The following is an 11100-nucleotide window of genomic DNA, read 5'->3' on the forward strand; positions in this document are numbered from 1 at the left end:
TTTTACAAAGAGTAATTCTATATGGTCTTGAGAAAATTTGTAAGATAGCACATATTTATAAAATGTATTTGATGAAAATAATAATTCCTGAGAAACAGATAAGACAGACCTTGCAGTTATTGCAATACCATAAAAAAATGTTTTTCTGTCTGATGTTTTCAGAAATGTTCCATTTTTACATTTTAAGGAAAACAAATATTCTATATTTTCTTCTACTATTGCTTGAAGATAAAAAAAATTATGTATTGTAAGAGATTGTTTAAAATGTTTACCAAAGGGACTTCTTGAATTAAGAAAATCAAATAAACGATCAATTACTCTAATAAATTTTGTAGTGCTTTCACTGTCTTTAAAATCATTTAATCCTTCAACTCTCAAAAAACCTATTGCATTTGCAATAGAAGCGCTAAGCGTGTTAGCTGCATATTTTACCTTCATCTTATTTTGTTTCCAATAAATACATTGAAAACTTAATTTGTTTTTTAATTTAAATGTTAATTTTTTTTAAAGGGTATGTAAATAAACAATGTAATTCCAATTAATTCTTTTATTATTGCATTCAAATTCTCCATAAGCTCTGCAAGAGCATTTCTCGCTAGTTTGAGCATATGGCATGCATCTAAAATGACGTTTACATGCTTTTGACGTTTAGTTACTTTAGAATTTTCAATGGGATGAATAAAAAAATTTTTAATATTTTGATGATTTTCAGGAAATATTTTACAATCTAGTTTTCTTAAAGCACTAATATTAATACTGTCACCATCACAGGTTATTGATCTTACTTTTAATTTTGCTTTGCTTGTTAAAATTAGTGCAGTTTTTATTAGTTTCGCTAATGTTGCTGATAGCATTCCATTTTTAAAAAAATATGCTATTGGCCACTTCCACTTCCCTTTTAAATTTACTATCATGAAAACTAATACCTCTTTTGCTTCTTTCTCATTTTCTTTAAAATTAAAATTATTTCCATAATCACAATAACCTATATATCTGTGATCTGTTTCACTCTAACATAATTGTTGCCGTACACTCATTGCATCAAATATCCAAGAACAATCTTTGTCTTCATTCAGTACTTGTTCCAATACTTGCAATACTTCAGAAAAAAATCCAGGGTTAACATTCACCGTGGATGTCCAATGTCTCAATGACGAAGGATGTGGTAACATCATGATAGTTCTGTAAATAAAATTATGATAATATGAGAAATGTATAAGATTATATATTTTAGTTAAAATTACAATCATTCATATATCGCATAATGTATGTTAAATGAGAGCATCCAGAATGGCCACGTTCGGATTAACCACAGCCGAAATGTCATGCAAATTAAAAAACAATAGTACGAAAATGTAAATAATGTGAGAGAGAGAGAGAGAGAGAGAGAGAGAGAGAGAGAATAATAATATATACCCAGATAGCCAAGCGTGCCACGCACGGACAAGGCACGCAGTGCTGTCACTCGGTGCAGTCCCTATGCTGCCACTGTGTTTCCACTGCGTGGAAGCGCACGTAGTGCCTGCGCAATGACAATATCGGAACGCACGCCGTGTAATGAAGCACGGCGTGCGTTCACTGTGCCGTCATGTTCACTGTGCCTCACTGAGGGCAACGTTATTGCAGCCAAATACGATGCGTTTTTGTTTTTAATACTTCGTAAAGGAGAACAGAGAGGTGTGTGAACGCATGTACACAACAATTATTTCTGAAATCTTTGCAATCTTACTTCTGAGATCTTTGCGAAATCTTTTCTGCGGTAAGTATTCTAACTGTAATAATATAATTTGTTTCAATAATTTATTTATCCCCACTGTGAAAGTTATACTAATTTGTAACCAACTTACATATCATCACATATCTAAAAATGTGCAACATTTGTGTATAATTTTTTAAATAGAATTTCATTATATTTAATTGTATTTTTTTATCATAATTGATAAATATTTGCCGTAAGTATTGAAGAATCATAAGAGGAAGAAAAATCCTAATTGTGAGAGTATTTCCGTATGATCTTTATCCCTGGATGTTAAAAGCAAAATTTTCACTTTTTTGGTTTGTTACTGCATTTTAACATTTAAATCACAGTAATAATATAACATAAACTTGACTAATTTGTCATAAAATGTCAATTGACATCTTATTTATTTATATTTTGTTTGCATTTTTTAACACTGTTCACATTGTGTACTTATTTCTTTTTATGTGTGTGATTAACTATCCTTTTTTACTGCGCTAAATATTTTAAAATAATTTTCTTAATAGTGAGAATGTCCTTTTTTTCTTATTTTCACCTTTTTTATTAAAATATTACAATTGTATATATTGTTTATGCGATGAAACATTTAATTGATAAAAGATTTTTTGATATTTACATAGTTAAACCGTAACAAACAATCACTTCCATTAATATTTATTTTTCTTCAATAAATTATCTTTTGATTTTATTAATATATAAGTAATTGCTGGTTTTATTAATTGTGTCTTTTTGTTTTGTCTTTTGATATAATCATTATTCTTTTCTCTATTACTTCATTCATTCATCTTTAATTATTATTTCTGGATTGAGAACTGTTTTTTTTCCATTTTTTTGGTTGTGAAGTAGTTTTTTAATTTTATTTCAATTTTTGTTTGCAAATGTGTTAAGTAGGGTAAAAATAGATGAACATGTCGTGCAGTTCTGGGCCGTCAATTTCGATCGAAAGAAGAAGGGAAAGTAATAAAAAGAAAATAAAATGTAGAAAAGTCATTTATGTACCTGTTGACATAGTTGGCTCAGATACCGATGCAGATAGGATACAAATGAATAAGGAAAAAGAGTTTGAAGCTTGTGATACTTTACAACATTTTAAATCTAAGCTTGCTGAAGTTTTTTCATCTACCAATATGTCCCACGTGCGGGGAAATGCAATTTTAAAAGTTCTCAGGTCTCATAGTTGCTTTTCTCATTTGAATACTGATGTTAGATCACTTCTTCAAACTCCTCGAACACATTGTGAACTTCAACAAGTATCTGGAGGCGAATATCTTCACTTAGGATTTGCAGCAGGTCTTCTTTCCATTCTTCATAAAACTTCTGCTATGCAAATCCCAGAACATCTTTTAATTGATTTTAACACTGGTGGAACGAATTTGGATAATCTCGGTAAAATTCAAATGTGGCCAATTCAAATTAGAATAGCGAATATTCCTAAATCTAAGCCAGAAATCGTAGGTATTTGGAAAGGTTCAAGTAAACCTAAAAATCCTTCAGATTTTTTCGAACGTTTTGTCTCTGAAGTTCTTCAAACTTTGGACAATGGAATTGAATTTAATGGTGTGAGAAAAACAATTCAGCTTAGATGTTTCATTGCAGATGCACCTGCTCGTGCATTAATGTTGAATCACACAGCACACAATGCACGAGTACCATGTTCAAAATGTTGGATAGTAGGTGAATATGTGCGTCCGGGCATTATAGCTTTACGTGGAGTAAATCATAGACCTAGAACTGTTGAAGAATATACTCAATGTCTCGATGGCGAACATTACAAAGAAGATAATTGTTCTCTTTCTCGTCTTCCAATGCAAATTCCAACTCAGGTGCCTTATGAATATATGCATCCAGTATTATTAGGTGTTATGGAGAAAATTGAATCCGGCCTCATCGAGGGTAAATATTCTTCTTTCGTAAAACTGACTCCTCGACTTACAAAATTGCTTTCTAATCGTTTAGAAACAGTAAAGAATTGGTGTCCTCGTGAATTTTCACGAAAACCTACTTCAATTGTCAAGTTTAAAAAATTTAAGGCCACTGAGCAACGGCAAATTTTATGTTATAGTGGTCCGGCGGTTTTTGCAGGCATTGTCCATCCATTGGTGTATTCGCATTTTATGCTTCTAAATCTGGATATTCGCATTTTATGTAGACCTGTCCTCTCAGACTCGGATTTGTCCTTAGCTCATTCAGCATTATGCATTTTTATTAATAATGCTGAAAATATTTATGGGCTTGACTTTATGACGTATAATACTCATTCTCTTTTGCATCTTGCCGAAGATGTAGAACGTTTCGGTCTACTAGACTCTTTCTCCGCTTTTCCTTATGAAAATAATATGACCTATTTTCGTCAGTGTTGTAGGAAACCTCATCAGCATCTGCAGCAAATTGCTAATCGACGCATAAAATTTCATCGACGAAATGCGAGTAGAAAAAATGATGATGCTTCAATCAAACTCTCCGGTAGACACAAAATGATCCCTTACTTCCTCAAATGTCTGTAAATGTTTTACAATTTTTGATGTACAAAACTCCTGATTTTTGTATCGGCATTAATAATCAAGACAATACCATTATTCTCAAAGATTTATCAATTTGTGTTGTTCGAAATATCGTATGTGTAGACGATGAGTATTGCTTACTGGCAAATGTTTTCTCTAGAGTTGAGTCTCTCACTGACGTACTCGTCCCTTTAAGTTCTACTGGCATATTTCGTTGTTCATCCTTATCATATGAATTAAATTTGATTCAGCTCTCAAGAATCCATGGAAAATGCTTTCATATGCCGTATTGGCTAATTGAGTCTGTCAATGGTGTTGATCTTTCAATTCCTAAAGTTTTTGTCGTTGTTTCTTTTTTATCTGCAAATAATTAATTATTTCATGCATCAATGTTCTCCCAAACAATCACTTCATTTTTTTAGATGAGTCAACAAAAAAAGAGAAAGAAAGGAAATGAAGTGGATCTCACGAGGGCAATCGATCAATTTTGGTCGAATGTGTCCAAACAGAGAGAGTCTCTGCAATCCACACATAGCACACAATCACCCATACTACACTCACAATCATCCGTACACAATCAAAATCCTCGCAATTTTCAACACCAATCACCAATCACAAAACATTCACAAAACATTTCGCATTCATCTACATCAACTTCAAAAACACAACCCTCCAAACATTCTATAAACACTAATAAACATACTTCTTCTGCATGCACACCTTTGCCCAAGCGCAAAGCAACTTTGCCATCCGTCCCAGAGAATGAACCGCCATCCGTCCAGGAGAATGAATTACAGATAAATAAAGGGATGAATTATGTCGTTTCAACATTTAGGTAATAATATTGCTTTTAATGAATTTAATGAAAGCAGTAAAATATTAATAAAACATGTGTTTTATTATTATTCTAATATTTATAATGTTGACTTTTTTTTCAGGAAGTTTCAAGCTCAGTTAAATCGAATGGAAAACAATCAAAAGTAAGCATCTCATTCTATAGCACAAAAAACGTTATAAAATTAACGAGTTTTTATTTTAGCCGGATTAAAGCAATATTAAAAGACGTCCAACGAAAGGGCCGCCCTACACGATTAAGACAACCACCGGGATGCTTCCCTTTTTCTGTGCTCGAAGATCTGATTAATTTTAAGGACGTGGACCAATAGACTTACGACAATGTGGTAAATATCATTTTTATTGTTGAATGGACATTATTAACCCATATGCTTTTGTTACTAATATTTAATATTATTTTCAGGTCAGTCACTTTATTTATTTAGGTGGTATAAACCCGATTGATTCCGCAGGCCATTTTTTTAAATGTGCCTTTAGCGAAAAGGAAGATATCTCTTCTAGGATTACCTGGCTAGGAACTGAAAACCAACATGCCTTGAAAGGAACGCGGTTTGTAGAAGCATGTGAAGGTTCAATTAATTTTCTTGTGTGTTCTTTTTTGCTGTTTTCATGTACTTACTTAATTTATGATATTTTTTACAGATGCTATGGCACAGAACCCGAATTATCGGAGACCTGATAATAAAGAGTTCGGGGATGCCATGAGCCGTGCTCTGAAAAGCACAAAAGAGCGGCGGAAAAAATATTTAGCCGCAAATGGAAATAACCGGCGACGTCAAAGAGACCTCGACATTATTAACGACGCTGACGAAGATGTCCAACCTCCTCAAAGACGTCGGTTGGAAAGCGCTACCCTTGAAAATACTGATTTTGTAAGTTCACGCAAAACAACACTTTTCAATTTATTTCCATTTATAATGAAATAAAATACTAAAAATTAGTTCGTAAAATTTAAAAATTAATTGTAGAAATAAGAGCTTTCAATCACAATTGGATGTCAGTGTTGATGTTTTGTTTGTTATAAATAATTTTTTTCCAAACGTTTCGGTCTTAATTAGATTATCTTCAGTGTAACAGAATAAATATATTTAATTACATAGTCATTATATAAAAATTATATTCCATATCCAGGTCGAACAAGAATAATAGAAAATAATGGTGTTTACACCAATGTTTGAATTTATCTGCACATTTCAGCTCGATTTTGAGGAGTGTCACTCAGGGCACTCCTCTAATTGTTTGCCGATGTCTAACATAAAGTAAATGACGTACCACCATTCTTCTTGTTCGACCTGGATATGGAAAACTAACATATAATTTTTCTATAATAACTGCGTAATTAAATATATTTATTCTGTCACACTGAACATGATCTAATTAAGACCGAAACGTTTGGAAAAAAATTATTTATTGAATAAAAAGAACATCAACACAGACATCCAGTTGTGGTCCAGAGCTTTTATTTCTACAATTGAAATAAAATACTTTAATAATTTATATTTATATTACTTTATTAATTTTATATTCTTTTATTCAGACTATCGATGAGACTGAGGACTCCACAAAGGTCGACGACGAGCAGCAATCATATGAGGAATTGTACTACGAAGACTACCAAACAGTGGACGAAAACATCACCGAGCAGGAACACACCCATGAGGACGATCTTTCGGATTGCAGTCTAACCAGCAGTGACATTGCGAAAATAGACAAATTCGACAGAAAGAAGGTATTGTAACATATGCGCTTTGTCGTAAATCCATTTATGGAACAAATTTCATACATATGGGAAGGGGAACAGAATTTGATTGATAAAAAGTGTTAAATGCAATTCTCGTAAAATAAAGATTATACTATTTTTACTTTAAAAAAGTCACATGTTATAATGTCTAGAAACTAATATCCTATTTTGCATTTGATTATATGTTAAACATATATATACGTATACATATACACGTATATTGCAAAATGTTATATACATAAAACTTATAGTGTTGTAATTCATTTCAGAGCACAGCTAGGACAGAAACCTGCGAATAATGTAACTAAGAAAAATTTTAGATTGTAATGTACGTTCCCAGATAGCCAAATAAAGGCAACGTGTTGTTATTTTGCTGTCACTTATTCCCTATTAATTTTATCAAACTAAAGCCAAGGTGTTTCCTCAAACTAAATGTTGTTCTGACATCATGTAAAATTCTACATTAGAATTCAACAAACTGACGGCAACTTGTCAACATGCATGCACAATTGCTGTCAATTTGACAAGTTTATTATTCCTCAATGCATGCACTTATAATTTTATAAACTCATGAAAGTTATTTGCTCTCCTGATGTTAACTTCATTCCACGTTAAATTACAATGACAGCAAATTGTGGGCAAGTTTACAACATACATACAGTGCATTAATTTGCCCGATATGCTTAATCTCGCTTGGCTATCTGGGTTTAATCTTATTATTTTATTTTATCTTAGTTTTTTTTTATTTTAGTTTTATCTTATTATTTGTTTTATCTTATTTGTTTTATCTTATTATTTTATTTGAATTTAATCTTATTATATAAAGAAATGTAAATATTTAACTTGTGTGTAAACTTTGTTTGTGTAAATGTATGTGTACACTTAAAACTTCGGTAAATATGCTGTATAACGCCCCTACCTCCGATTTCCATATAACTTTGTAAATTTATGTATTTCGGTGCGTAGAACACGAATCTGCAAGGAAAAACTGTCGGTCTCAACTAGGAAAAAAGTTATTAAGCACTAAAGTTGATAGTTGTGTGGTTAGGATTTCTGTCATATCGACATGATGTAGACGCATTTGACTATGCCCAAGGACATAAAAGTGCATAAAATTACAGCAATGGAGAGAGAGAGAGAGAGAGAGAGAGAGAGAGAGAGAGAGAGAGAGAGAGAGAGAGAGAGAGAGAGAGAGAGAGAGAGAGAGAGAGAGAGAGAGAGAGAGAGAGAGAGAGAGAGAGAGAGAGAGAGAGAGAGAGAGAGAGAGAGAAAGCGAGTGTAATACAACTGAAACCTCTGTTAGTTTAGTTAGTACATCGATAAATTGTATTTTGTTAAAGCAGAAAATAAGTCGTATATGGCAAAGTTTCCATACGACTTGTTCTCTGCTTTAACAAAATACAATTTTATTTATAAATATTTTATATATATAAATACCTGTTCGAAACTGTGACCTATTCTCTTCTTTTATGTCGATAAGTCAGAAAATGATAAAAAATGATAATTCATACGGCAATCTTCAATAAGTCTTTTATTTGCATCTTACTTCAAATAATAGACCTTTATATTTTATAACACAAGTTATCCTCGTAATTTATATTAAACTATGAAATTACACGAATTCCTTGCATTAAATGATAAAATTGTATTTTGTTGAAGCAGAGAATAAGTCGTATATGGAAACTGCCATATACGACTTATTCTCTGCTTTAACAAAATACAATTTATCGATGTACTAAACTAACAGAGGTTTCAGTTGTGTTACGTCCAGCCTTAAGAAATTTAATCTGTTTCGGGTACGAAGGTAAGGCAAGGAAGAACGCAACAAACCCATAGAATTCCCGTAGGCACACAATAAGAGAGGGTAGGTGCCTTGGGTCGAACGCACCTTTTTTACAACGCAGAATATGGGTCAGCGTGCCTTTTCAAGCCCGTTATAACCCTGTTTTTATGTCATGCGCTCGTGGTCCAAGTTTTGAGTCAGTGAATTGAATCACTTTAACTCGGGATTGGACCTAGTGCAATCTTTGATTGGGAATTGGAGATCTGGGGGTGGTTTTTGAAATTAAATACTTAACAAAAAATTATTTAAAACTACATATAAAGAATTTATTTGACGTTTTAGTACATTCAAATTAGCGCTGAAGTCATGTTTTTAAAAAAAATACTATTAATCCTGCCGGTATTATATTGGGTAGATTTGTATGGATACGATAATAATTTTAATACTGATTGACATAATTATAAATAAGAAATTTAATATTAAATAATGAAAAAAGGTGACAGATTAATAATTTGAATGAATAGGGCAACATACATAATAATAATTGTGTATAAATCGGCTAAAATAATTCGAAAGATCGGCTAACATAATTGAAAATTAAATATAATAACAATAATTCAAAAGATCGGCTAACATAATTGAAAATTAAATATATTAATAATAATTCAAAAGATCGGCTAACATAATTGAAAATTAAATATAATAATAATAATTCAAAAGATCGGCTAACATAATTGAAAATTAAATATATTTAGATATTATAATTACAAAATCATTATTAAAGTCGGCTAAAATCTAATACGATTATCTTTTCTTTCCTAAATCGGGAGGAGATTTGTATGTCATTGTAATTCTTCTACTGTGGCGTATGAAGGGGGAAAGAAGTTATAAAAAAAGTCGGAGGGGATAGCAACAGGATCGAAAAAGTAAGGTGTAAATACCAAAATAGGATCGTTAGGAGCGAGGGCGGGTAGTATGTCTAGAAGGACTTCCGGATCAATTGCTTCCGGATTGATTGTAAGGTCTCGGAAAAGGTGGAGAAAAGGATCTAATTTGAGAGGGAACTGCTCTAAGATTTCTAACAAGGAGGTTTGGGTGCCGTCGTAATAGTAATACCTGGGACGGGGAGGTAGGAGGGGGAATTCGGCTATAAACTCAAGAGATGGTGTGGGTGAGGGTGGCGGAGGAACCTCTTCTGGTTCGGGAGAACTGATAGGGGAATAGTGAGGTGAGGGAGGAGGAGGAGGTGAAGAAAATTGCTTATTGCTATAATCCGAGACCGTGGCGAAATTATGAGTATTGTGAGCGCTATTTTCGGATGTTTGGACGATGACCGCCTTTGAATCCGCGCACTGGAACTGTCGGTCGGACTCTCGAGTGACGGCCTCTGAATCCGCGCACCGGAACGCCCGGCCGGACTCTCGAGCAACAGACTCTGAATCCGCGCACCGGAACGCTCGGTCGGACTCTCGAATGACCGTCTCTGAATCCGCGCACCGGGTTAGCCGGTCAGACTCTCGAAGGGCCGGGTCGAAGTCCCCGTTTCCCGTTGAAGATGAATAGCCCTCTGAACGCGAAGTGAGGGTAGTAGGGTCCGGATAAGCGCGAGCCCGCCTGATCGCCCGTCTCCGTTTTCTTTTTAAGTTCGACCGATTGCGGTGGAAGAAACTATTGTCCACTACAATTTTAAGTTTGACTTTATATAACGAAAATCGGGGTCTGGTAAAAATTTATGTCTAGAGACTTACTACTTGTCGAAATGTTTCCTCTGGGGGAGCGTAATCCGAAATGCCGGTTTCTGGATACTCGGGCGGTTCTCGACCGGAACAAGTCAGTCCGTCAGGGCTTTAGGCTGGTGGAACTGGAGAGTAATAACCCACGGAAGTACACCAGTACACTCACTTCACTTGCGGTTTGTTTTTTTATGTTCGACACTTCAATGTTTGTCCCGACTCGCACTAGAGCAATCGTGAAAAATCGTGAACTCACGAATTTTTAGACTCGAACTCGGTCACGAATAAAAAGCGGAAAAAGCTGCTCGCGGTCTTTGGGATCGCGATTTTATACTCAATTTTCCGAAGGGAAGGGTTGAGGTGTAGGCGGTGGCATTCTTGGATTGGTGGGCCCTTTCAAAACCACCAAAGTTGGAGCTTGTCTATTGGGAACTCGCGAAATTATTATTTTGTAGAGATGATCAGTTATTGGTCCATCTCTTCTCGTCTCCGCCCGATTTGGTTTTGGTGTCGAGTATAGGAGAGGGATGTTTATAATTTTCGCTCCTCTTATCTTTAGGTCACTCAAACAACAAGCAAGCAAGCAAAAAAAAAGGGTCTTTATGTTTTCCTGTAGGATTTTAGTGAGAACATACATTTATTGATTGAGCGCGGACAGCGTCTTTACTGTGAATAATAAATTTTTATAGTTTCCGGGGGTTCCTTGTTTGAAGATTTTAATTTTTATT

General features: G+C 34.0%; 1 protein-coding gene and 1 long non-coding RNA gene across 2 annotated transcripts; one reads left to right on the top strand and one right to left on the bottom strand.

Annotated features, from left to right (window-relative positions):
- Nucleotides 1–532: 532 nt before the first annotated feature.
- LOC114253835 lies at nucleotides 533–1410 on the bottom strand. The gene is made up of 2 exons (XR_003625289.2): nucleotides 1245–1410; nucleotides 533–1182 (listed from the first exon to the last, which is right to left on the bottom strand). It is a non-coding gene; the product is annotated as an uncharacterized LOC114253835 (long non-coding RNA).
- Nucleotides 1411–1470: 60 nt separating this feature from the next.
- LOC118645084 lies at nucleotides 1471–5678 on the top strand. Its single transcript, XM_036285469.1, has 5 exons — nucleotides 1471–1759; nucleotides 4683–5095; nucleotides 5199–5240; nucleotides 5300–5441; nucleotides 5519–5678. The coding sequence occupies exons 2-4, from the start codon at nucleotides 4683–4685 to the stop codon at nucleotides 5424–5426; spliced, it is 582 nt and encodes a 193-aa protein (XP_036141362.1). The 5' UTR covers nucleotides 1471–1759; the 3' UTR covers nucleotides 5427–5441; nucleotides 5519–5678.
- Nucleotides 5679–11100: the final 5422 nt, after the last annotated feature.

Source organism: Monomorium pharaonis, chromosome 1 (assembly GCF_013373865.1).
Source record: "Monomorium pharaonis isolate MP-MQ-018 chromosome 1, ASM1337386v2, whole genome shotgun sequence".
Lineage (NCBI taxonomy): Eukaryota > Metazoa > Arthropoda > Insecta > Hymenoptera > Formicidae > Monomorium > Monomorium pharaonis.